Source organism: Symsagittifera roscoffensis, chromosome 7, assembly GCF_963678635.1.
Source record: "Symsagittifera roscoffensis chromosome 7, txSymRosc1.1, whole genome shotgun sequence".
Classification (NCBI taxonomy): Eukaryota; Metazoa; Xenacoelomorpha; order Acoela; family Convolutidae; genus Symsagittifera; species Symsagittifera roscoffensis.
The window spans coordinates 59025473-59053245 of record NC_087068.1 but is presented as its reverse complement, the minus strand read 5'-3'; the positions used below and the strand labels follow the sequence as shown (position 1 = coordinate 59053245).

General features: G+C 35.1%; 1 protein-coding gene across 3 annotated transcripts; it reads left to right on the top strand.

The window, feature by feature from the left end:
• Positions 1-25835, top strand: LOC134850880 (uncharacterized). Of its 3 annotated transcripts, none has more exons than XM_063866641.1 (6): positions 1-84; positions 11023-11152; positions 11935-11982; positions 12047-12127; positions 23256-23311; positions 25702-25835. In XM_063866641.1, the coding sequence occupies exons 1-6, from the start codon at positions 22-24 to the stop codon at positions 25741-25743; spliced, it is 420 nt and encodes a 139-aa protein (XP_063722711.1). In that variant the 5' UTR covers positions 1-21; the 3' UTR covers positions 25744-25835. The 3 variants fall into 3 exon arrangements, with proteins under 3 accessions (XP_063722711.1, XP_063722712.1, XP_063722710.1); XM_063866642.1 differs by having other exon boundaries at positions 25666-25818; XM_063866640.1 differs by lacking the exon at positions 25702-25835 and having other exon boundaries at positions 23256-23659.
• The last annotated feature ends 1938 nt before the right edge of the window (positions 25836-27773 follow it).

The window sequence follows — 27773 nt, the reverse complement described above, 5'->3', positions numbered from 1 at the left end:
AGGTTTGGTTATTGGATTAAAATGAGCAAATCAATTTTCACAGAGTTCGCAGACTTGCTGATTAAAGAAAACTGGAGCCTTGATGTTAGTTAATTTTGATTTAGCTTCATTTATTCGATTGATATAATGATGTCTGCTGACAATAAATTCACCGTTTTGCTCCAAAGAAACGAGGTCAATCATTTGGCTAGTTTTCTTTTCTATTAACAATTTATGAAAATATGGCTCAAAGAACATTTTTACTCCACTTCAAATTGCTTCGTGTTGGCTCTTTTGAATTGTCTACACAATTGCAGTGGAATGTAATGTTGCAAAACATAGTTTTTAGAGCTTCCTTGCGCAGTTTATCGATGCCGAAAGACGCGTTTTAATTACAATAGAGCTTAAAAGAACGGTTTTTCCTTTTAATTTTGTTTTAAATCGCTAATGAGGGATTCCATGATTAATTAAACACCTGTCCAAAACTCCGAGCATTGAATCAGGATGCGTTCCATCCTCGTAGTTGTTAGTTTTTTTGCAGTCTTGATTTTGACTTGACTTAGTGTTTCTGAACTTAGTTAAGGCCGTAACAGTTAATTAGAGCATGTGTTTTTGGAAGTCCTCATCAAATGTTCCACTCTGATTTTGATGGCTTAACTGTTGACATCGCTTTTATTAAGTGTATGTTCAAAGAGGGGCACAAACTACGTCCTCCAATCAGAACAGCAGAAATGACAAACATGTGTGGTTTATACGCTTGCTATGAGTTTGAAACGTGCCATTTAACTTCTGCCTTATCGCACAAGCAAACGCTTTTGTTAAAATGGGACGTCTTTGTTTTAACCGAAGTTGCGCATTTTTGTGTTCTATTTTGGAATAACTGTGCCTAGTACTATTTGGCTACTGATTTAGTAGCATACGTTTTCTCCCTCTGTTGGTGTGTACAGTAATAGGATGTGTTAGCGGTGTCCCACTCTTTAACCCTACGATATTTAACCCCCTATGTTTACACCCCCTATATAATAACCCCGTAACATGATAACCCCACAACAATTTAACACCCTTTTAAGGACGATAATTTGTTCCAAATAAAGTCCTTTTTATAAGTACAGGAGTAGTCCAATTAAGTTTACTAATTGAGGCCTGAAAAGCTAGTCTTAATTCACTTGATGCCTCTAGCATCTCAAAAATAATTGCATTTCTTGGATTAGTGAGAGAAATAATCCCTCACTCACGCGTTTAAAACAGAGATAACCTCTACATGGTGCTAATTGAAGGCAACAAAAGACGTTTGTGAGTTTTATAAAAAATCATACTGCCCATTTCTTTAACCATTGTTATACCACTCTATCAGATAAGATATAATGTTCGAAGCGTCATTCCATTTCACTTTATCTTCAAAAGACAAACAAATGCTAGTGGTATCAGGCCACGAGTATTACCTTAAACCCAAAAACAAGACAACAACAAATTGGAACTGCTCGAAGTACCAAACCCAGAAATGCCGCGCAATAGCAATTACGGATGGAGAAAACTTTATTGAAACGAGGGGTCCACGGGCAAACCTGATGCTCGACTAGTTTTGAAAAAGATCAAGTATCTAAGCGATAGTAACACCCCAACCGTCGCAGTCGCAACCGCCATTCAGCCCATTACAGACGACATTGCCACTCAACTAGCCCTACCATCCAAAGAAAATTTGGTTCGCACTGCACAAAGAGCGCGCAAGCAACGAGAAGAAGTCTTACCAGTCTCCTCAGCAACCAGAAGTTTCGAAATACCCGAACGTTTTAAAACTTTTATAAGATTTGACAGTGGGCAAAATGATCACGAGAGGATTATTTTATTCGGCGACCCTGTAATGCTACTTGTGCTTGAAACATCCAACTTTTGGTTGGCTGATGGAACTTTCAAAGTCACCTCGAAAATGTTTTATCAACTTCTTTTCATACACGTTAGTCTTTCAGGAATAGCCCCCGCTTGCATATATGCTTTCTTGCCAAATAAAACAGAAAAAACTTACCACCGTTTCTTTGAAGCCCTAAACATACTAGCCCCTGATAGTAGACCTGGAAAATTTTACTGGATTATGAGCAGGCCGCTATTCAAGCGTTTCAGAAAAATTTTACCGAGTCCAAGCTGTCGGGATGTTTCTTCCATATTTCACAAAGTTTTATGAGAAAAATCGCGGAGCTCGGATTGAAAAAGGATCACGAAACAAACCACGAGTTCGCTTTAGCACTCAAAATGTTACCCGCTCTGGCTTTTGAAAAAGAAGAAGAAATAGGAAATTCATACGATAAAATAGTGGAGGAAGTTCAAATAGTTTGCGATCGCACCATAAAAGAGGCGGAAAAAATAGCGAAAGTTGACGAGCTTTGCCTTTATTTTGGATCTAACTACATAAAAAGTCTCGTCCCGAATCGAGAAGCCCTATTCTCTCCTTCATTATGGAATCAAAGGGATGCGGATTCATCGGGTTTGGCCAGAACAGCAAACGCTGTAGAGGGCTGGCATTATGGCATACAGTCTTACTTCAGTGGATCGAATCCCAGTATATAAAGTGATTGCAAATTTGCAAAAAGACGCTTCCGTCCAAAAACTGAATTTCTATAACGCCTCGAGTAGGCACCAATTTACAAAAAAGAAAAAATACCGGGTGCTCAACGAAAAAGTGCAGAAAATTATGCATGTTTATAAAGAAAAAACGGATTTGCATTTCTTTCGCGCTATGGCGAACTTGAGTTAAATATTTGCTTTTTCTTCTTTGTTTATAATTTCAATTTTCACCTTTATTCTATATTGACAAGCAATAAAAATTTTTCCAAGTCTATTTTTTTTCTTGAATTTTCAAAATTGAGCTAGAGTCGATTTGAAACTGGCAAAATAATAAATACATACAAGGTGTTGATTTTTATTTTCCCTCCACCCAACCCTCTAAGGTTAACCCATTTGTTGTACCCTTGATATACCCGTTATCATATTTACCCGAATTTCAATTTTTTTTCGGAAAAGTGGAAAATGTTTTGGTGCTGCCAGGGATTCGCTCCTTTGATCTCTTGATTTTGAGACTAACGCTTTAACCACTATACCATGAGGCCTTTGGTTGTCATCCAAATTATTGTTCCAACTTTGGCTCTTTGATCTTTAATTACGTCCATGTTTGAGTTTTCAAAACGTAGATCAATTATGTCGGCGCCAAAAGATCAAGGTCAAGAAATTCAAATGGTTTTGGACTGTTTTGTATGGGACTGTTTTTAGAACCTTTTTTTGATGTTTCGGATTTTTTTATATGGGACTGTTTTGTATATGCACCAATTTGAATCATGTCGGTAGGATTCGTTTTCAAGTTCATATCAAAGTCTAGACTATCGGCAAGGTCATTTCTGTTCAAATCTAAAATGCATTTAGCAGCGTGGATGTTTGCTCATTTTGGTTCGCAAAATTTTTCGCAATTAAAGCTTTGATGTTTACCAACGATATGGTTCCGAATCCTTTTCAAGTAAGTTTCACTTTGTTTCTAACAATTTAAAAAGGGGTTAAATTGTAGTGGGTATATCTAATTTCGGGGTTATATGAGAGGAGTTTAAGAAAAAGGGATTAACAAAAAAACGGGGTGATAAGCTTGGGAACCGTGTTAACTACTTAAGGAACGATACATAAATATGGAATAATTTATCATCTTGGAAAGACTTTAAGTCTCATTTTATGATTTTCTGTCGGTGCCTACTAATATTTTGTAGTATCTTAAGTTATGTTTGTAACTAATTAGGATGAGCGATTAAAATGTACAATTTTCCTAATTTAGTCTTTCTTCCTAAAAAACTGTCCTAATTACATTGTAACATATCTGAGTCAAAGCTCAAATAAATACGCTTTTTGATGGCTTTTGGCTCGGTTAATTTAACATTATTTGGCTAATTTACGGTTTTTGTTCAAGAAGTGATATTGTTACCTGTTTATTTCAGATTTTTTTAAAAGTTTTACTTACATTCTGGAAATTTCGTGTCAAAGCTCATACACTTACAAGTTTTGGCTTGGGTTTCCCATAAAAGTTCTTTTGAAATGAATTTTTTCTTGGAAAAAAAGAATGGTCGGACTATCGTTTGTCTGCGTATTTTCGGTCAGTTTAAGCTCTAAAGCATGGAGTTTTCCTCTTTAAAATTTTACATTTAATTGAAGGTCGAATTATAATTTTATAATTTACCACCATCTCTGATTTTGAATGATACTTTTATTTTTTTTCTGTTTTTTTTGCGTGAATGATTTAGGCTTGTTGTTCCAACCATTTGAAAAATGGCGAGGAACTTGATATTCGGATGTATTTATTTTTTTTTCTTTTGTTTTTTTTTCCAGCAAATTCAGCTACCACAAATAATCATTGGAGAGAATTGAGAGGCATATCCTTAAAAGCCCATGCAGTCGTGATTCGAAAGACCTTGAAATTTTTGTGGTGTTTGGAGGATTATATAAACTCGTAGAAAGTTATTCAACTAAGCTTAATCGACAAAATTTGTCCTCAAACAAAGAATCACAAACAAAAATTGAAAAGATGTAAAATTATTTTTGCCTTTTTTTACACAATTTTCAAGAAATTTTTATGCTATGAAAGTGCGAACCGAAGTTTCCAAAACTAGAAAAGTGGCGTTTATAATTTTATAATTTACCACCACCTCTGATTTTGAATGGTGCTTTTAAAAATTGTTCTGTTTTTTTTTTGCGTGAATGGTTTCGGCTTCTTGTTCCGACCATTCGAAAAATGGGGAAGAACTTTGTATTCGTGTGCGTTTTAGTTTTTTCTGGTTTTTTTCCAGGCAACTTTTCACCCAAAACATTCTAATTTTAGTGGTGTGATTGAGGATTATACAAAGTCGTTCAAAGTTACTTAAATAAGCTTCGACAAAATTTGTCCACAAAACTTGAATCACAAATAAACCATGAAAAATATTTTCAAAAAAGTTCTAAAGTTTTCTAATGTTTAGAATAATTTTTAATTTTTTAAAGAAAACTTATTGCCATGGACCGCTAAAAGATTTCTTAAAAGCTGGAAAAATCAAGTTTATAAGTTTTTGAATTACCACTATCCCTGATTTTAAAAATTGCTTCAAAAATTTGTTTTTTCTGCGCGTTAAATGAATGGTTTTAGCTTGTTGTTCCCACCATTTGAAAAAAAAGCGGAGGAAATTTTTATTTGGATGTGTTTCAGTTTTTTTGTCTTGTTTTCCACGCAAATTCAGTTACCACAAAGAATCAGTGGAGAGAAATGAATGACATCATTTAAAAACCTTTCAGTCGTCATTCGGAAGACATTCTAATTTTATTGGTGTGATTGAGGATTATACAGAGTCGTACGAAGTGATTCAAATAGGCTTCATTGACAAAATTTGTCCTAAAAAATGAATCACAAATAAATTGTGTTCAAAAATTTTGTCTTTTAATGTTTTTCTAATGTTTTAAACAATTTTCAATTCTGTTTAAGACCATTTTTATTGCCAGGGAAGCGCTAAAAGAATTTTCCAAAGCAAGAAAACTCACGTTTATGTTTTTATAAGTTACTACCATATCTAATTTAGAATTTTTCTAAATTTTGTTTGTTTTTATTTGCATGAAAGGTTTCGGCTTGTTGTTCCGACCATTTGAAAATTTTATTTCAGTTGGTAAAATTAATGTAGTTCAAAAGTGAAACCATGGGCCATTTGAAGTTTGGCATGTCGCCGAGTCCATGGATACAGGTTAAAAAGCGACATGTTAATGATTTCAGCAATCAATATACTAAAAGTGTTTTGCTTGCTCTGGGTCTCGCATAGTTTCAATTGACTATAGGCATTTTTTAGATCGAGGCTGCTGAGGCAAACCATTCCAGGTTTTGTTAGAAAGTTATTAATCAAAATTGTCGATTATTTCATGAACGTTCAGCATTTGGCATTTGTTTTTACATATCTGGTCATTCAGCAGTTTCAAAAGAGAAGATATAAAAAATTTCACAAAATTTGAAGTTCCCATTTCACAAAATTTGAAGTTCCCATATATTGAGGCTCTCTCAGGGTACTTTCAGGAGTTGCTCCAAATATGACAGCTCTAAAGCTTTTAGTTCTCCAGATATGACTTTTTTTGTATTATATCAAAAAAAAATTCCGAAAACTTAAATTAAACCTCTTCATTCAAAATCTGAAAATCCTAACCTGTAGTTGAGGGCTGTCAGAGTAATCTCAGGGGTAGTGAATTTTGCTTCAAATTGAGAATGCCCAAGCTTTCCACTCTACGAGATACGATGATTTTTGTAATTTTTTTCAGAAATCTTCAGAAAACTCAAATTAAAAAAATTCACAAAATTGAGATTCCCAATCCTGTAGTTTTTTGTAGTTTTCGAGATATGACTTTTTTAGGATTTTTAAAATTTTTCAGAAAACTGAACTAAAAAAATTTCGCAAAACTTAAAATACCATTTCTGTAGTGAGGCTCTCTCAGGGTACTCTCAGGAGTTGCGAATTTTGCCTCCCAGTTTCACTGGTCAAATCCTCGCAGTTTTCGAGACATGACGTTTTTTTGGATTTTTTCCAACTTTTAGATATTAAAAATTTTAGATAATAAAAATTTCACAAAATTTGAAATACCATCTCTGTAGTGAGGCTCTGTCAGAGTACTCTCAGGAGTTGCGAATATCGCCGCCTAATATGACTTCTCAAATCCTTGTAGTTTTCGAGATATGACGTTTATATGATTTTATCCAAAATTTAAAAAAAACTTAAATGTTAAAAAATTTCAAAACTTTGAAGATCTTAATCCTGTTATTGGAATCTGTGAGGGTAATCTCAGGGGGTTGCGAATCTTGACCTCTGAATGTGTCTGCTCAAAGCCTTGCAGTTTTCGAGATATGACGTTTTTTTGGTTTTTTTTTCTCAAAATTTTTCAGAAATTTTAGATATTAAAAATTTCACAAAATTTGAAATACCATCTCTGTAGTGAGGCTCTGTCAGAGTACTCTCAGGGGTTGCGAATCTTGCCTTTGATTATGGCTTCTCAAACCCTTGTAGTTTTCGAGATATGACGTTTATTATGATTTTATCCAAAATTTTCAAAAAAACTTAAATGTTAAAAAATTCCAAAATTTTAAAGATCTCAATCCTGTTATTGGAATCTAAGAGGGTACTCTCAGGGAGTTGCGAATCATGCCTCTAAAATTGGCTGCTCACTTTCTTGTAGTTTTCGAGATATGGCTTTTTTAGGATTTTTAAAATTTTTCAGAAAACTTAACTAAAAAAAAATTCGCAAAACTTGAAATACCATCTCTGTAGTGAGGCTCTCTCAGGGTACTCTCAGGAGTTGCGAATTTTGCCTCCCAGTTTAACTGGTCAAATCCTCGCAGTTTTCGAGACATGACGTTTTTTTCGGATTTTTTTCCAACTTTTAGATATTAAAAGTTTTAGATAAGAAAAATTTCACAAAATTTTAAATACCATCTCTGTAGTGAGGCTCTGTCAGGGTACTCTCAAGAGTTGCGAATTTTGCCTCCCAGTTTGACTGCCCAAATCCTTGTAATTTTAAATATATGACGTGTTTTAGGATTTTTAAAATTTTTCAGAAAACTTAGGTATAAAAAAGTTCGCAAAACTTGAGATTATCATCTCTAGTGAGGCTCTATTAAAATAATTCGTTAAAATGAAATTCTCAACTCTGGAGATGAGAACCTTCAAATATTGCGAATATTGCCATCAAAAAAGACTGCTCAAATTTTAGTAGTTTTCGAGATGTGAATTTTTTCTGGTTTTCAAAAAAAATACCTCTTTTAGAAAACTTAAGGTGAAGTTTCGCAAAATTTGATTTTCCCAACGTTGTAGTTGGGTACTGTAAGAATATTTCCAGGAGTTGAAAATCTTGCGTCCAAAAGCGACTGTTCAATTGCGACTGCTTAATTGCTTTCAGTTTCCGAGATGTGACGTTTCTTAGTTCATTTTAAATTTTTCAAAGAACTTCACAAAATTTTATGGTTCTTTAAAAGTTGTTTAAAAAACTTGAATAAAAAACTTTGCAAAATTTTTAATTGCGAACCCTGTAGTTGAGTGCTGTCAGAGTACATTCGAAGAATAGTTTTTTGAGATGTTGAAACTTCGAAGCACCGGAGGTGCGGTACACGCTAGTATCATTTAAAGCCCTTTCGGTTGTGATTCGACAGGCATTTAAGTTTCCGCGGTGTGATTGAGTCTTGTACAAATGCGTAGAAAATTATTTAACAAGATTTAATCAACAAAGTTTGTCCTCAAAAAATGAATCTCAAAAAAAATGAAAAATTAAAAAAAAAGTTTTTAAGATTTTTTTCCTATGATTTGCACACTTTTAAAATTGTTTTAAGAACACTGTTGTTGCCAGAGAAGCGCTAAAGGAGTTTTTCAAAACAAGAAAAATAACGATTATTAATATATATTTTTAAAATTTACCACCAGCTGTGATTTTGAATTTTACTTTCATTTTTTGTCTGTTTTTTGTGTGTGAATGGTTTTGGCTTATTGTTCCGACCATTTGAGAAATGCGGAGGAACTTTATATGCTGGTGTGTTTTTTTTTTGTTTTCAGCGCAAGTTCAGCTACCACAAATAATCGCTAGAGTGAGCTGAGTGTTATATCATGTAAAAGCTCTTTCAGTCTTGATTCGAAAGGCATTAAATTTTTCAAAAAAACTCGCGGTGTGGAGAAAAACCGGTTTGAAGTTTCTAATTTTTCTAATTTCTTGTGAGCGATATGGCTGACAATAGTTCATTTTAACAGCTTAAAGTCTCACAGTTGCTTAATTTAAGTGGTAAAAGTATAGTTTTATTTGTCTTAAGTTAGTTTTGTTTTACTCGACTAAAGTTAGTTCACTCGACTCAAGTTAGTTTAGAATCGAAAAACTGCAGAAAAAATTGAAATATTTTCTGAAAATTTTGATGTTTTTTTAAATGTTTTGTTAACTCTTTTTTTCTTTTTCTACAAAAATTGTTTTCCATTTTGGTTATGTTACCATGAATCTCAAATTTGTCTATGCTCTAATTTTTTTGTTCAGATTCTTTTTATCACACAATGCAGAAAAAAAACTACTGAGGTTTTGAAAAAAAATTGTTGTATGTTTCTAAGACTATTGCAGGAACATTCTGTGCTACTTGCTTAGTTACCGGCTATTCTTGTTGTTCTGATCATTGCAACTGGGGAGGAACTTTGCATTCAGCCTGTTTTTTATTTATTTTTTTCCACGCAAAATCAGGTACCACACATAATGATCGGACTGTTTGAATGATATATCATATTAAAGCCTCAGTCGTGGTTTGAATCACATCAAAAAACTTCAAAAAAACTTCCCAGCATTGAGAAAAACCGGTTTGAATTTTTGTCTTATTTCGAGCGAATAAGGCGAGCGAGCAGTCTTATTTCAATTGCCTAAAGTCTTACAATAGCTTAATTTAAAACGTAAAAAGTTAGTTTTACGTGGGTAACCTTAGTTTGTTATGAGTATTTTAGCGCTTTTTTGGAAAGAAAAAAATGTTCGAATCGAATTTATAATCGAATTCTACTTTTTCGTTTTTCTAGTTGTTTTTCCACACAAATTGGTTTTCAGTTTTCATATTGCAGTATGGCTGTACGGAATGTACACGAATGTACCTAATCCTTAATAATTTTCAGCTCCTATCGCAAGACACCGAAAAAAATGACTATAATTGAAAAACTTTGTTGATTTTAAGACTATGGTCGGAGCATTCTGTGCCAGTTGCACAGTAACCGGGTATCCTTGTTTTATATTGCCTGAGTCTTATATTGCCTCAAAAATAGAATTTAATTTTTTCATACATATAAAGAGTGGTCGGGTTGGGGCGTCTTCGAGCTAACACTTGAGAGCTCTAATTTTGTTTAACAGCTATCATTTTACGCATTATGGCAATTTTGTTTTCGTGTTAACAGGCGTGCATTATGAGTGGCCGCTCGGAAATGTTTTTGAATGCTCAATTGTTACTTGTATTAGTGTTTCTCGACTGTGTTTCTTTGATAGTAATTCGAGTTAAACTTTTTTTAAGATATAGTGTTTAAACATTTGTTTCTAATTAAAATAGGAAACCATGTGAGATTTGTTGTCAAGATCTCCCTGAAGTAGTCATCTTGACTGCATTCTGCTGGCTAAAGCTTTTCTACTTACATTTTTTCTTTGTTTTGTTTTTAAATTGTTTTTTTTTCTAATTCTTTGGGCTTTGCTTGAATAAAAAAACACGAAGCGTTATTTCGTTATTGCCGGTTGCTGTGCAAGTAGTACAAAATGTTTCGACCACAATCATGAATTTTTTGTATTTTTTTCAAGGTCTTTCAAACTCGTAGAAAGTTATTAAACTAGGCTTAATTGACAAATTTAGCCCTCAAAAATTGAATCACAAACAAAAAATGAAAAAGTTTTGCTCATTTTTTTAAAATTGTTTTGCACAATTTTTAATTTTTTTCTATGAAAACTTTCATTGTCAGGGAAGCGCTAAAGGAATTTTCCAAAACTAGAAAAATCACGTTCTCTTAGCCTAAAAGCCTAAATTAATGTTACGTTCTGATATAGCGAACGTTGATCGATTTACCCGCTCGAAATTGAACGAAAACTCAATATCTTTCTCGACACTGGGACAACTTTTCGAAAGTTTTTTTTTTATGCCGTCGTCGAATCATGGCTGAAACTGCTTTAAAATGGTTTATCACTCTTTTGTTTTGATATAATGAATCAATTCAATATGCATATAGAAATTACTTTATTTGAGGCAAGTATCCTATTAATTGCAAGTATCGTATCGTATGGCGTTGTGGTGCATCGGTAGTGATGATGCCCGGCAATCATATGATTGCGGGTTCACATCGCACGTGCGCTGCAATTTACAAGGTGAGATCTTGTAAGATAGCCATAGCTTAGTTGACCCTAAATAGTTAGTTTTCGGGTTAGTTTTCTGGCTGGTTTTCTGGCTGGTTAACAAAAAACAATTGCCGGAAGAAGTTTATTAGTTTTTCCCATAAAGTGCGTTGTAACTTTAGGTTTTGAAATTTGCTACAGGTTCTGTTGAAAAATGAGCACCTTGTGAAAGTGCAGCTGATTGGGAGTCCCGAAATGAAGTCACCCACTGTGGGAACAGAGTGTATGTTGCACTTATTGAAGATGACAGAACAAATCTACCTCCTTACAGGTATGTCTGTTACTGCTTCAAGTGACACCACTTTTGGGACAAGGTTTGCTCAAACGCGCGTTCAAAACAATAAGTTGACAACCGATGTCAACAAATATCGCTAACATGTTTTTATATTAAGTAAAAAAATAATGGATTCCGTAAACAAAGAGGAAAAGGTTGTGGTAGTTCTGATTCTGGAAGTAGAAATAATACCACGTTTTTGGGTCGTTCGTTTTGTTAATTGTTTAACATAACAAAAACCTTTAAGTTTTTTCTTTCTTTCTTTGCGTCCCAATTTTTTGTACGTCCCATAATTTTTTCCAGTAACTAAAAGGCAAATGGTGCAATAAATTTCTAAGTCGATTTGATTTTCAGAATTCTTAGCAAATTATAAAGTCATTTTTTGGCTCATATTTCTCAAATTGATCAGTCTGATTAAGGAAGTGATTTTTTGACTTATCGATATTGTTGTGTGTTGGCGAAATGTTACCTTATTTTTGTTGGTTGCCACGCGTCAAACTCATTTAAGCATCTATAGTTTGAAAAGTAAGCATGAAAAGTAGTGTCCAATGCATTGAGGTTCCGTCTGGAGTCTCAATTGCAGTTGCTTTGGAAACTATTTTGAAGTCTCGATCGGCTGTGAACATGAGTGGTTCTACCTTTCCTACCTTTTAGCAAGCATATTTAATGAATAAGGAGCGATCAGATGAGTACATGGCGAAACAAGTTGCGACATATTAATGATAGTGAACGGACTAATTTGTTACCCATGTAAATTGCTACAGTGTTTTGTTTTCTAGTTCACCAAAATGGAAGACTGTTGGCTCGTGAAACTATCAATGTATCAGGTGAGAACATTCCTTCATTCACGTCTTCAATAGTCATATTTTCTACCATTTGAACCCAGTGTAGTGTTGGCGTTAGCAGGAACTGACAAGCTCCGTGATTGGTGGGACGGATATCGTGCAACCATGCTCAACTGTATTCATTTGGGTGCGTAACTAGTTCAAGTTTTCTGGTTGTAACTTTTGTAGTTGAGTTGTTTGTGAAATCTGCTCCGCAGCAGTGTTTGCTTAAAAACCTTATCAGTAGATAATGACTGTCGTTTTTTGTAATTCTTGCAGTTAGTAGTGTTGTGAAACTAGACTTTGAAGATATCGTTGTGTCTCAGACCACTGAACGTGGAGAGGAATATAGTTTGTGGACTTGATTTTTAAAAAAAAAATTTTCCGCTTGAAATCAGATATTGCAATAATCATCAGAATGGGTCGCAAAATATATCAAATTAAAGCCCTTTCAGTCGTGATTGAATGACATAGAATGGTTAATAGTAAAATTTTCTCATTGTCGAGAAAAAGGCTCTTAATTGTTTGTCTTTTAGTCTAATTTCGAGTGAGTAAAGGCTTCCTTAACATAAATTTTTTGAAATAAAATTATTTGATTTTTGTTTGTTTTGTTAGCCATTTTTCGAAGACAAATGTAGTCGATTGTGCATATTTTGCTTGTCGTTCCGACCATTTGAAAAATGAAGGTTTTTTATTCGGGTTTGTTTATTTTATTTATTTTTGTTTCCCTTGCAAAATCAGCTACGGCATTATCTTTGGAGTGAATTGAGTGGTATGTTTTGTTAAATCCCTTGCAGTCGTGATTTTAACATGAAAAATTTCTAAAAGTTGAGCAAAAGTGGTTCAAAATTTTTGGTTTTTGTAAAATTCGATCGAGTAAAGCGAGCGAGCAGGCTTACAATAGCTTATTTTAATTCCAACAACTCTATTGTGTCTGAGTTTGCGCCCATTTTGCATCCATAACTGAGAATGATAATGATTGAAAATGATAGTTCAACTTCTACGACTACGTCACAAACTGACCAGAACGGTCTGTGCTTTAGCTATTGGTGATTTTTCCTGGCTAAACTGGAATTGATCTTTCTTATTCAGTTCAAACTGAAAGATCACTTCCCAATTTTTGTTAAAATTAGCTGGTGAAACATGACCTTTAGTCATTGGTTCGAGCAACTTTGTGCGGGTGATTTACCATATATATTTGATCTGATCTGCGACTGGAATTATCACTCAAATCTCATTAATTCACTCCTTATTAATCAACCGTTTGTCGCTGCAATAACCTTGATAGGTCATGGGCCCAGATGCCCAATCACGAGTGAAAAGTCAGGAGTCAAGATTGACTGTTTGTTCAAACGAATAAGGAAAAAAGCTGAGATTTGCAGTGGAGTTGTGACAGTGAAAATTACAACTTTAAATATACAACTGATCAGTTAGACAACTGCGAGAGAAGCAGGCCAAAACTACTTGGAGATAGACGATTGATCAGACAGATCAGTGGAAAGATAGAAGAAGGGAAACACAACTAGTAGAGACAAGCAACTTTGACGACAGAAGCAGGGCAACACAACTTCTAGAGATAGACAACTCTGACGATAGAAGCAGGGAAACACAACAGAGAAGAAGAGAAGACGGTCAAAAGCTACACGAAGGGGCACTGAGTGAGCACAGCATTGGAAGAAAAACTACACTATTGATAGTGAAATAAAACTGAAACAAACTGATAAATTACATGTTTTATTTGTAAAAGTTGCTGATTTATAGTCAATTTTTGCGGAAGGATAAATTAATTCGTACGCGGTTGCTCGAATCCGACACAAAATCAATCCAAAGAATATATTGCAATTAAAAGAAAAAGAAACTGATACCCCAGAATAAAAACGAGTTTCTATTTTGCTAATATATATATTACCCAGTATGAAATCTGAGGAGGGACCTTAGCTTTGCTAAGTCGCTGATGTGTTTTTCAGTACGCACTCCGTTAGGTTCCAAATCAGGTTTAGGTAATCAAATATACTTGCATAGTTATATAAGCGGGCGATATTGATGTTTATAGAATATGATTTTGATGTAAGAGAAAACGGGGTCATTGAATTTTACCTAGGGCAATACTTAATTTTTTGAGTTTTGGATTGGAGCTTATTTTTTTTTGTGTGAGAATTAAGTCGAAAATAAGAACTTGGATTAGGAAAGAAATGTCGAAAACTGATAGGATAGTTTTTTCGGGAAAAGAAGAAGGTTTTTCCTACTTTGAAGAGCAATTCGAGGCACGAATTTTTCACTTGAAGTTAAACAAGATTTTAGATGAGACAGTTGATTATAGAAATTTTATGTAAAGTTTAACCCGAATGCAAGCAGTGATCAAAAACAAGCTGCGATAGATAAAGGAAAAGAGATTTTTGAAGAATTCAGTTGCATATCTGGTACGATCTTGTGCAGGCTCTACATAAGAAATCAGTTTTGTTTTTAAAACCATATAAAGGGAATGGTAGCAAAGCTTGGGATGTTTTACGGAAAAGGTTTAAGAGTTTTGAAAGACCCAGGCTGCAAAAACTAATCTCCGAACTTACAACTTTGAAAAAGAATAGCAATGAAACAGTGATAGATTATTTGACTAGAGCAGAGGAACAAGTGAGCAGAGGAACAAATAACTTAGAACACGTGAACGAAGGAGTGAGTGAAAAAATGTTAATATCAATTTTTTTTGAAAGAAATTTCAAAACAATTTGAAACTTTTTTACTATAGCTAAGTTTAGTAGAGATGAGAAAAGTTTAGATGAGTTGAAAAGAGATTTAGTGAATTTTGATAGCGAGAGACAAGTAATCGAAAAAGAGCATGCGAGAACAGAGTTTGTTTCAAGTGTCATAAAAGAGGACATGTGTCGAAACAGTGCAGAGAAAACTTAAACAGCAGACGAGATAGTGAAGATAGAGCTGGAAAAATTCAGTGATATGAGTGCAAGGAGTTTGGACATATTGCAAAATATTGCCAAGCAAAGAAAAAGTTCATTAGTAAGACTAAACGAGAACAGCAGAACCTAGTAGCTGAAACAGAGGCTCATTTTAGTTTCCTGAGTGGCGTGTCTCCGTGCGAGGACTTAGTTGTAGACTAAGGAGCTACCAATAATATGATTAAGGATCGAGACATGTTTGTTAGTTAGATGAGAACTTCAAAGGATCGGTTAGCAATGCCTTTTAGGGAAAGGCGAAGTTAGATTCAGAGTGAAAGATGAGAAAGGCGAGTTTAAGATGGTTGAGCTGAAGGATACTTTGTACGTTCCTGAAATTTGCTGAGTGTATCAAAAATGAAGAAAGCATGAGCAGAAGTTGTTTTTGGTGCGAGCTCTTTTGTTCGCCAGGGAAATGGATCAGTTTACCCATTAAGAGAGGAAAGTGGTCTCTTTTTATGGGACACTTTTGTAGGAAAAGACGAGTGTTATGTAGTAAGCACATTGAAACAGTGGCATTGCAGGATGGGTCATAATAACTACACAGATTTAAGTCATTTGGAGCAACATGTTGAAGGCATGAAGATTAGTGATTTTAAAATTGAGAATTGTGAAACTTGTGAGTTGAATAAAGCAAAAAGAAGCCAGTCCCAAAAGATTTTTATACCTGGGCAACCAGGACACTAGATTTTGTTCACACAGATATTTTAGGTCCTATCGACCCGCTAGCAGAGGATGGACATAGATATGCTATAGGTTTTGCGGACAGTTTTTCTAGATATCTGAAAATTTATTTAATGAAGACGAGAGATGAGGCAACAGAAAAGTTGGAAAGGTTCATTGCAGACATAGGAGTCCCTCAGACTTTAGTTTCAGACGGCGCAGGAGAGTACATTGGTCAAGATTTTAGGCGAGTTTGTAGGAAACAAAAAATAAGACTGGAAACATCGGCTCCTTATACCCCTCAAGAGAACGGAAAGATAGAAAGGTTGTGGGGAACAATTACTCCAATGGCTCGCTGCATAATTTTTGATGCAAATTCATCGAAAACTTATTGGCCTTATGCTCTTAATATGGCTGCTAATCTCAAAAATATGTGATTTCATTCTGCTATAGGCAAAACACCCTACGAGTCAATGTATGGAGAAAAACCCAACCTTAATTTTGTGAAAACTTTTTTATGTGTAGCGTATAGTTTTGTGGAAAAACAGCTTCGCAAAAAACTAGACAAAAACTCTAGAAGGGGAATTTTTCTGGGGACATCGGAAAATAGTAAAGCTTATCTGATAAGAATTGAGAGTGAAGGAAAGTTCAAAGTGCAAAAGTCTAGAAACGTTAGTTTTGACGAATCTAAGTTCTACTTTGAGAAAAAGATAGAAAATGACGAAGGAGAAAGAGTAGGTGATGTAGTATTTTTTGGAGAAGTTCTCGAAAATATACTGAAAAGTGCTAAGGAAGCTTTAGCAGACCCTGACTGGCAAGAAGCAATGAAAAAAGAGTTTGAATCATTAGAGAAAAACAAAGTTTGGGAACTAGTTAGAAGTAGAGGAGAGAAGCCTATAGGCAGCAGATGGCATTTTGCTTTGAAGTACGGACCTAATGGTGAAATTTCCAGGTTTAAGGCTAGGTTTGTTGCTAAAGGTTTTAGCCAAGTTGAGGGAAGGGATTTTCACGAAACGTATTCGCCTACAGCTAAGATGTCGACCATAAGAATAGTCCTGAGCTTAGCAGTTCAAAATAGGTATCAGTTGAGAAAGTTAGACATTAAAACTGCATACTTGAATGCCAAACTAGATGAAGAACTTCTTATGAACAAACCTGAAGGGTTCGAGAAGTTTGATGAAGAAGGAAAACCTTTAGTTTGTCTTCTGAAGAAAAGTCTTTATGGACTGAAGCAGTCCGGTAGAAACTGGCATAGGACTCTAAAAAGCTATCTTGAGGAATTAGGTTTTGAAAAATCAGCTTTTGATGAGTGCTTGTTTGTTAGGAGGATTGAGGGAGTGATAGAAGGTTTAATTTGCTTGTTGGTCGATTATATAGTGGTTTGTGGAGCAGACAAAAATTTCTGTAGCTGGTTTGAAAGCAATATCTCTGAAAAATTTGAGATAAGCGAGATAGGTGAGCTTAAATGGTTCTTAGGAATGAAAATTGATTACTCAGGAAACAAAATTAGCATAAGCCAGGAGAAATTTGTTGAAAAATTGATATCAAGATTTAGGATGACCGAAGCAAAGCCTTGGAAAGCCGGAAAAAGTTGTCTTAGGTATCTGCTAGGAACAAAAAATTTACCTTTAGTATACAGGAGGGATAAGGCCTTGAATCTTGTTAGCTATTCGGATGCGGACTGGGCTGGAACTATAGACAATAGGAGAAGTACCTCAGGATATTGTTTTAAACTCAGTGACAACTCAGGTGTAATCAGCTGGTCTAGCAGACTTCAGCGTTGTGTATCAACTTCAACAGCCGAAGCAGAACACAATGCTGTGGTCGAAACAGTAAAGGGAGGAATTCATTTACAGGGCATACTTAGCGACTTAGGCATAATTTGTAATAGGCTTTTAGAAGTTTTCGTTGATAACCAAGCTTGTATTGCCCTTAGTAAACACTCAATGAACCACGGCAAGACGAAGCATTTTGCCATAAAACTACACTTCCTTCGAGAGTTAGTTGAACAGAAGAAGGTGACAATAACCTTTTTACCAAAAGCAAACATGCCTGCAGACGCATTGACGAAAAACTTGGGAAAGTGCAAAACTGCATTTTTCCGAGACATTCTACTAGGAACCACCTAATTTGAAAGGCGGGGTATTGGTGATTTTTCCTAACTGAACTGGAATTGATCTTTCTTATTCAGTTCAAACTGAAAGATCACTTCTCGATTTATGTTAAAATTAGCTGGTGAAACATGACCTTTAGTCATTGGTTCGAGCAAATTTGTGCGGGTGACTTACAATATATATTTGATCTGATTTGCTACTGGAATTATCACTCAAATCTCATTAATTCACTCCTTATTAATCAACCGTTTGTCGCTGCAATAACCTTGATAGGTCATGGGCCCAGATGCCCAATCACGAGTGAGAAGTCAGGAGTCAAGATTGACTGTTTGTTCAAACGAATAAGGAAAAAAGCTGAGATTTGCAGTGGAGTTGTGACAGTGAAAATTACAACTTTAAATATACAACTGATCAGTTAGACAACTGCGAGAGAAGCAGGCCAAAACTACTTGGAGATAGACGATTGATCAGACAGAGAAGTGGAAAGATAGAAGAAGGGAAACACAACTAGTAGAGACAAGCAAGTTTGACGACAGAAGCAGGGCAACACAACTTCTAGAGATAGACAACTCTGACGATAGAAGCAGGGAAACACAACAGAGAAGAAGAGAAGACGGTCAAAAGCTACACGAAGGGGCACTGAGTGAGCACAGTATTGGAAGAAAAACTACACTATTGATAGTGAAATAAAACTGAAACAAACTGATAAATTACATGTTTTATTTGTAAAAGTTGCTGATTTATAGTCAATTTTTGCGGAAGGATAAATTAATTCGTACGCGGTTGCTCGAATCCGACACAAAATCAATCCAAAGAATATATTGCAATTAAAAGAAAAAGAAACTGATACCCCAGAATAAAAACGAGTTTCTATTTTGCTAATATATATATTACCTAGTATGAAATCTGGGTAGGGACCTTAGCTTTGCTAAGTCGCTGATGTGTTATTCAGTACGCACTCCGTTATGTTCCAAATCAGGTTTAGGTAATCAAATATACTTGCATAGTTATATAAGCGGGCGTTATTGATGTTTATAGAATATGATTTTGATGTAAGAGAAAACGGGGTCATTGAATTTTACCTAGGGCAATACTTAATTTTTTGAGTTTTGGATTGGAGCTTATTTTTTTTGTGTGAGAATTAAGTCGAAAATAAGAACTTGGATTAGGAAAGAAATGTCGAAAACTGATAGGATAGTTTTTTCGGGAAAAGAAGAAGGTTTTTCCTACTTTGAAGAGCAATTCGAGGCACGAATTTTTCACTTGAACTTAAACAAGATTTTAGATGAGACAGTTGATTATAGAAATTTTATGTAAAGTTTAACCCGAATGCAAGCAGTGATCAAAAACAAGCTGCGATAGATAAAGGAAAAGAGATTTTTGAAGAATTACAGTTGCATATCTGGTACGATCTTGTGCAGGCTCTACATAAGAAATCAGTTTTGTTTTTAAGACCATATAAAGGGAATGGTAGCAAAGCTTGGGATGTTTTACGGAAAAGGTTTAAGAGTTTTGAAAGACCCAGGCTGCAAAAACTAATCTCCGAACTTACAACTTTGAAAAAGAATAGCAATGAAACAGTGATAGATTATTTGACTAGAGCAGAGGAACAAGTGAGCAGAGGAACAAATAACTTAGAACAAGTGAACGAAGGAGTGAGTGAAAAAATGTTAATATCAATTATTTTGAAAGGAATTCCAAAATAATTTGAAACTTTTTTTACTATAGCTAAGTTTAGCAGAGATGAGAAAAGTTTAGATGAGTTGAAAAGAGATTTAGTGAATTTTGATAGCGAGAGACAAGTAATCGAAAAAGAGCATGCGAGAACAGAGTTTGTTTCAAGTGTCATAAAAGAGGACATGTGTCGAAACAGTGCAGAGAAAACTTAAACAGCAGACGAGATAGTGAAGATAGAGCTCGAAAAATTCAGTGCTTTGAGTGCAAGGAGTTTGGACATATTGCAAAATATTGCCAAGCAAAGAAAAAGTTCATTAGTAAGACTAAACGAGAACAGCAGAACCTAGTAGCTGAAACAGAGGCTCATTTTAGTTTCCTGAGTGGAGTGTCTCCGTGCGAGGATTTAGTTGTAGACTAAGGAGCTACCAATAATATGATTAAGGATCGAGACATGTTTGTTAGTTTAGATGAGAACTTCAAAGGATCGGTTAGCAATGCAAATTTCTCTGAATCAAAAATTTTAGGGAAAGGCGAAGTTAGATTCAGAGTGAAAGATGAGAAAGGCGAGTTTAAGATGGTTGAGCTGAAGGATACTTTGTACGTTCCTGAAATTTGCTGAGTGTATCAAAAATGAAGAAAGCATGAGCAGAAGTTGTTTTTGGTGCGAGCTCGTTGGTTCGCCAGGGAAATGGATCAGTTTACCCATTAAGAGAGGAAAGTGGTCTCTTTTTATGGGACACTTTTGTAGGAAAAGACGAGTGTTATGTAGTAAGCACATTGAAACAGTGGCATTGCAGGATGGGTCATAATAACTACAAAGATTTAAGTCATTTGGAGCAACATGTTGAAGGCATGAAGATTAGTGATTTTAAAATTGAGAATTGTGAAACTTGTGAGTTGAATAAAGCAAAAAAGAAGCCAGTCCCAAAAGATTCTTATACCAGGGCAACCAGGACACTAGATTTTGTTCACACAGATATTTTAGGTCCTATCGACCCGCTAGCAGAGGATGGACATAGATATGCTAAAGGTTTTGTGGACAGTTTTTCTAGATATCTGAAAATTTATTTCATGAAGACGAGAGATGAGGCAACAGAAAAGTTGGAAAGGTTCATTGCAGACATAGGAGTCCCTCAGACTTTAGTTTCAGACGGCACAGGAGAGTACATTGGTCAAGATTTTAGGCGAGTTTTTAGGAAACAAAAAATAAGAATGGAAACATCGGCTCCTTATACCCCTCAAGAGAACGGAAAGATAGAAAGGTTGTGGGGAACAATTACTCCAATGGCTCGCTGCATGATTTTTGATGCAAATTAATCGAAAACTTATTGGCCTTATGCTCTTAATATGGCTGCTAATCTCAAAAATAAGTGCTTTCATTCTGCTATAGGCAAAACACCCTACGAGTCAATGTATGGAGAAAAACCCAACCTTAATTTTGTGAAAACTTTTGTATGTGTAGCGTATAGTTTTGTGGAAAAACAGTTTCGCAAAAAACTAAACAAAAACTCTAGAAGGGGAATTTTTCTGGGGACATCGGAAAATAGTAAAGCTTATCTGATAAGAATTGAGAGTGAAGGAAAGTTCAAAGTGCAAAAGTCTAGAAACGTTAGTTTTGACGAATCTAAGTTCTACTTTGAGAAAAAGATAGAAAGTGACGAAGGAGAAAGAGTAGGTGATGTAGTATTTTTTGGAGAAGTTCTCGAAAATATACTGAAAAGTGCTAAGGAAGCTTTAGCAGACCCTGACTGGCAAGAAGCAATGAAAAAAGAGTTTGATTCATTAGAGAAAAACAAAGTTTGGGAACTAGTTAGAAATAGAGGAGAGAAGCCTATAGGCAGCAGATGGCATTTTGCTTTGAAGTACGGACCTAATGGTGAAATTTCCAGGTTTAAGGCTAGGTTTGTTGCTAAAGGTTTTAGCCAAGTTGAGGGAAGGGATTTTCACGAAACGTATTCGCCTACAGCTAAGATGTCGACCATAAGAATAGTCCTGAGCTTAGCAGTTCAAAATAGGTATCAGTTGAGAAAGTTAGACATTAAAACTGCATACTTGAATGCCAAACTAGATGAAGAACTTCTTATGAACAAACCTGAAGGGTTCGAGAAGTTTGATGAAGAAGGAAAACCTTTAGTTTGTCTTCTGAAGAAAAGTCTTTATGGACTGAAGCAGTCCGGTAGAAACTGGCATAGGACTCTAAAAAGCTATCTTGAGGAATTAGGTTTTGAAAAATCAGTTTTTGATGAGTGCTTGTTTGTTAGGAGGATTGAGGGAGTGATAGAAGGTTTAATTTGCTTGTGGGTCGATTATATAGTGGTTTGTGGAGCAGACAAAAATTTCTGTAGCTGGTTTGAAAGCAATATCTCTGAAAAATTTGAGATAAGCGAGATAGGTGATCTTAAATGGTTCTTAGGAATGAAAATTGATTACTCAGGAAACAAAATTAGCATAAGCCAGGAGAAATTTGTTGAAAAATTGATATCAAGATTTAGGATGACCGAAGCAAAGCCTTGGAAAGCCGGAAAAAGTTGTCTTAGGTATCTGCTAGGAACAAAAAATTTACCTTTAGTATACAGGAGGGATAAGGCCTTGAATCTTGTTAGCTATTCGGATGCGGACTGGGCTGGAACTATAGACAATAGGAGAAGTACCTCAGGATATTGTTTTAAACTCAGTGACAACTCAGGTGTAATCAGTTGGTCTAGCAGACTTCAGCGTTGTGTATCAACTTCAACAGCCGAAGCAGAACACAATGCTGTGGTCGAAACAGTAAAGGGAGGAATTCATTTACAGGGCATACTTAGCGACTTAGGCATAATTTGTAATAGGCTTTTAGAAGTTTTCGTTGATAACCAAGCTTGTATTGCCCTTAGTAAACACTCAATGAACCACGGCAAGACGAAGCATTTTGCCATAAAACTACACTTCCTTCGAGAGTTAGTTGAACAGAAGAAGGTGACAATAACCTTTTTACCAAAAGCAAACATGCCTGCAGACGCATTGACGAAAAACTTGGGAAAGTGCAAAACTGCATTTTTCCGAGACATTCTACTAGGAACCACCTAATTTGAAAGGCGGGGTATTGGTGATTTTTCCTAACTGAACTGGAATTGATATTTCTTATTCAGTTCAAACTGAAAGATCACTTCTCGATTTATGTTAAAATTAGCTGGTGAAACATGACCTTTAGTCATTGGTTCGAGCAAATTTGTACGGGTGATTTACAATATATATTTGATCTGATTTGCTACTGGAATTATCACTCAAATCTCATTAATTCACTCCTTTTTAATCAACCGTTTGTCGCTGCAATAACCTTCATATTAGCTAGCTTTTTGTCCGATGTTGACTCGTAAAGCCCTGTTTTTCATGATTTAGATTTTAAAATTGAATTACTTATCTCATTCAAAATCAATTTTACACAAGCAAATTAGCGAGCATTGTGTTATATTACGAAAATATATTTTTTTCCAACCGAAATAAAAGTGCTCATTTGGTTGGTCTTACAGCATTTACATCGTTTGCTGTATAGCTTTTTATCTTTGGATCTCGTTTTCTGGTGGCCAGTGTTGGACGATATTTAAGCGACCATGTCGCAGTTGATAGAACCTGTGACTTTTAATCGCGAGGTCGGGGGTTTGATTCCATCACAGCAACCTTTTTGACCGTTTTCCAGCTATTTTTTTGCCGTTTCCTCGCTGGTGTTTGCGAATTGCAGCTCGGATTCTGTGTATAGTCTTCCGTTCAATCATTCCTCTGTGAAAATTTTGCATTAAAAATTATTATTTTTTCTTTTAACTATTTTGCCAGGAAAACTAGTGGTAGTGTTTTGTTGTAATTGCTCGGCAGCAACTGGCTACTCTTGTTTTTGTTGCAGCAATTGGAGGTGGGCGAGGAGTGGTTGGACTTTTGGCATGTCCAGATGAGATACTAGTGAGTGATTCTGATTGCTTTTTGCTTCAATATTACTCACATTTTGTTCTGAGATACTTATAATAATTACTTTTATAGTTATTTTGCTAATCTGTTCAATTCGTGTCTGTACAAAACAGAACCATACAAAAAAGTCCAATACAGAACAGTCCGAAAAACAGTCCCAATTAATAATTGTTTTGACAATCCGGCAGGCCGAGAATTGTCCTTTGTTCAAAAAGCATAATGAACAAAATAGTGACCGCCGCAGTCGCGCCAACGTGTTGCAAGCTTGCCAACAGAATGTAGGACTTAATACGAATTTTTAAGCCAGTTATCGCCGCGAAGCGGCGACGCGCGCGCAGCTCGCCCACTGGCGACCTTAAAACGGACTGTTTTGTATTGGACTATTTTTTCCCCTCCATTACATGATTTTTGGGACTTTTTTGTTTTGGACTGTTTTGTATGGGACTGTTTTGTATATGCACCGTTCAGTTAGATTTGAAAGTTGTAAGACTTCCTGGAACTACGCACATAAATTGAACAAGTTTGGAGGGATAAAATGTTTTCCTACCTTTTCTAGAATCAGTAGTCATCTCCAATTTTAGTTATGTTATGTACACAAGCAAAGCTTGTGTTATAGTATGAACTCTATTTTTCCAACCTAAGTCGCAAATATTGTTGCGACGCAAGTATTGTTGCGACAAGATGTGTTCATTTTAAAAGTGTTCTTTTTGATCAATAACCAGCTATTAGGTACAGTCAATGCTAACGATATTAACACAGACTATTATATTACAAATAGAACTTAGGAAAAATAGGAGGGTTGGAACCTGGGCAGGGTCGGATGTTTTTAATGAACTTTTTCGTATACCAGTCAAAATGCGTCCGCTCTATAAATTGAGGCTTGTTAGTTGGTAAATTTTTGTTTTTCAAATTGACTGGTACGGTACGGCTAATGCGTCATAATTGGCGTGCGTCACTTAAGAAACTTGGTAGACTCATAGTTCTACTGATTCAGTTTTTCCCAGTAGCGTTATTGGTCATATTTCTGCTTATATATTCATTATTTTTTGCTACTGTATCCGGGGCCAAAATTGCAATTATAGCTTTACAATTAAATTTGATTTTGTCGAAGTTTTGTGGATTTGGTCATATTTTCTGTGAGCTTACTTGCCGAGTCTTTTCACAAAATGTTTTCTGTTATTGTTTTTAGTTTTCCTATTTAATTTCGAGATGCGTAAGTAAATGTCATAGATTTTTGGTTTTTATACTCACTGCAAATTTTACACACTAAACTACTTTTCCAGATATTGCTAAATGTTTTGAGAAATAAAATATCTTGATCAAATTTTTGTAAAGAGTTTTCATTTTTTGTGGTAACTTATTCGGTTGTTTGTTTTTAAATTTCACAATTTTTTTTTTTATTCTTTGAAATTGACCTTCAATAATAAAGAAGCATTGAATGAAAGCACATGACAGCCCAAACGTTTCTGAATTGAGTATAGTTTTTCAAGTTTCAAGAATGTTATTTTGAAAATTTATTTTTATGACATTCGAATATCTCTAATGTATAATTAATTTCTTCTGTATAATTTGCTAAAATTAGGTTGATTTTCGCCGAAGTTTTAATTATATATATTTAATCATTTCTTCATATAGGAACGCAATAAATGAAGACTTCTATTATGATTGGACCGTAATTTTTTGAACTGATTGCAAAAGTCTTTAATGAACTTTTTAATTTTTTTTATGAATAGCTCGTGTTGTATTTAATTTGAAGTTGTGGCGTTTTATCAGGTTTTTGTGAACAATGATTGTTTTTCGAACACTGGCATACAGGCGCGGATCTAAGAATTTCTCGAGGGGGGGGGGGAGTGGTTTGGTCGGATTTTCAAAATAAATCGAAAAATTTTTAGGTCGAACAAATTGATTTTCTGAGCACTCCCAAACGACTATAAAGACCCTAATTTGACCAAATTTTCTGTGCCGCAGAGAAAATTTGAAAAAATGCGTTTTTAAGCAATTTTTGGAAAAATTCGATTAAAAAAAACGCGTTTATTCGGCGCCCGCTCCCCCCTCAAAATTAGTATAGATTGGCGCCATAGGCGCTTTTAGAAAATTTTAAGGTCATTCAGCCAAAAATGGATATCTCAAAATAGTACAAATGGGGACCCTTTGGGTCGGCAGGGGGTCGAATCCCCTAAATCCGCTACTGCAGGCATATAACTTATCTGTCGCAATAGGCGCGTAGCGCAGCTTCGGCTCTGTATATTTTTAGCAATCTTGTTCCTTAATTTTATTGGCCATGTGACTGATGCTACTAATTGAATGGGTATTTGGCTGCTGTTTTTCGTTCACTCAACTCAGATTAGGATTTTGGAGAATGTGGACTGGCGTAGTGTGTTAAGAGTGTCAATGACATGTCACAGACTACACAGAGTGTGTGCTGAGTGGAGTTCTGTTCTGTGGACCAGATACTCCTCTGATAAGCTGCAAATCAACACTTCTCTCGACTTCAGAACTAAGGTGCACTATGTAGAAATTAAACACAGGGTTCCCGGTTAACAACTAGATTAACCAAATCAGTTGAATCACATATGATTATGCATTCGGGCAGTGGCAAGCTCCCCTATATTAGGGTCCACTCACAATGGTTTTCTACAGAAAAAGTTATTGCCCTCGGAAAAACTGAATTTTTGATTACTTTTAAGCTTTTTGAATATTCTTGAAAAGAACTCTGCCATATCTGAGATTTTTTGTTCAATTCAGTGAACGGGTTGTGGGATGCTCATTTGCTCATGGGACTACGCCCAATTTCTTCTGGCACCTAAAGTTATGGCCCTTGGTTAGGTCACAATTTTGATTTTGAGATTTTTGATTGTTTGACTTGTTTTAATTTGACATTTTTAATTTATATTTTTCACATAAAATCTGTGATTCTCGAAAATGACAAATTTTTGATTTGTTGACCGTTTTTTTGCGCTTTTCTCGCTAACTGAGCTGCCAAATATGAAATCATAAGTTTCACCGAAACAACTTGATGTTGAAAGCCCACATTTATATCTGGCTATGCCCTGTTTCTTAAAGAAAAAATTTTTGAAACTTTGACAGTTTTTGGGAAATTTTTGACTTTACGCGAAAACTAGCGTGCCAATTTTCAGGTTGTGTTCAATCGAAAAACCCGGTTTTGGGAATATTCTTTGCTTAAGTTGCCCCAACCTGCTTTTTACAGAAACAATTTATGGATTTGGGAAAGTGTTTTGACCGTGCGTTAGAACTTGTGACCGTGTTTTAGAAATTTTTGGAATTTTCTTAGAATTTATCCAATCAAATCTGAGATGAAAAGTTCAATTGATTGAAACAGTTTGCGATAAATGTTCCTGCAGAAGATTCGACTACCTAATTTTTTGTAAGAGAATCGTTATCCCCTTGGGAAAATTGATTTCTCCTAAAATTTTTTACTTTTCTCACCTATTTTAATAGAGAAACAATTAAGGTTTTGTGCAAATTCCAATTTTCTAAATCAACTTTTTGTGCTGCATCAGTCTAGAAAATTCATTCAATATCAAACACGTACCGGTTTTTTTTCGAGACATACCAAAATTTTGCTTCACATAGTTTTTGATAATTATAAATTTTTCGACTCATGTTTTTATGTTTCTGTTGTATCGCAAGTAATGCGAAGCTCTGCTTCGCCTCTTTGTTTAAATTCCAATTTTTTTGTTTGGCCTGTTTGCCTGAAATTCCTGTTTGATAACAACTAGTATTTTGAAAATGTATGTTGTTGTTTTTTTTCTATTTTCTGGGATTTTGGTTTCAATGGTTAGAACGGATTCGAAAGCTCAAACTTTTTTTACACATAAAATTATGCCCTCGGAATAGTGAATTTGTTGTTTTCTGACTGTTGTGTGAATCTTTTCGACTTTTCTCGATAACTATAATCATAATAGTAAATTGTTTCCAAACGATATCTAGTTTCAATGTTAGTTATAAAAATTTATAAATACAAATTAGAATCGTTTGGGAGAACACCATTAAGCCAACAAGGCCCGTTTTCAGGTGTCTCATTAAGCGGAGAACAAAAAAAATACTTAAATTCTCTAATCCAATGCAATGGACTTTCTACCGGTAACCATATATAAAACGTAAAACCTCTTTATTCGCACCTTGGAACCATTCTCTATAAAAAAAATAATTTAGTTTTCTCAGGTAGTCTTTCAAGAAATTGACCCAGGTGGGAAAAAATGTATTACAAAGTTGAACATTTTTCTAATTTTAGGTGTAATCGACCCTCTGTTGAGTTTATTTCAGTTTATAGCTAACTTCTGATTTGTTTTTCGCTTTGAAAATATCAGGTTCAATTCTTGTTCAGTAATAGAATATCTCAAGGTTTCAACTTGGCACTCTTTTCGAATAATTTTTCCGGTTAATTTCAGAACTTCGTCAGCAAAAAATTCTCTTACGGTATATATTTTATTGT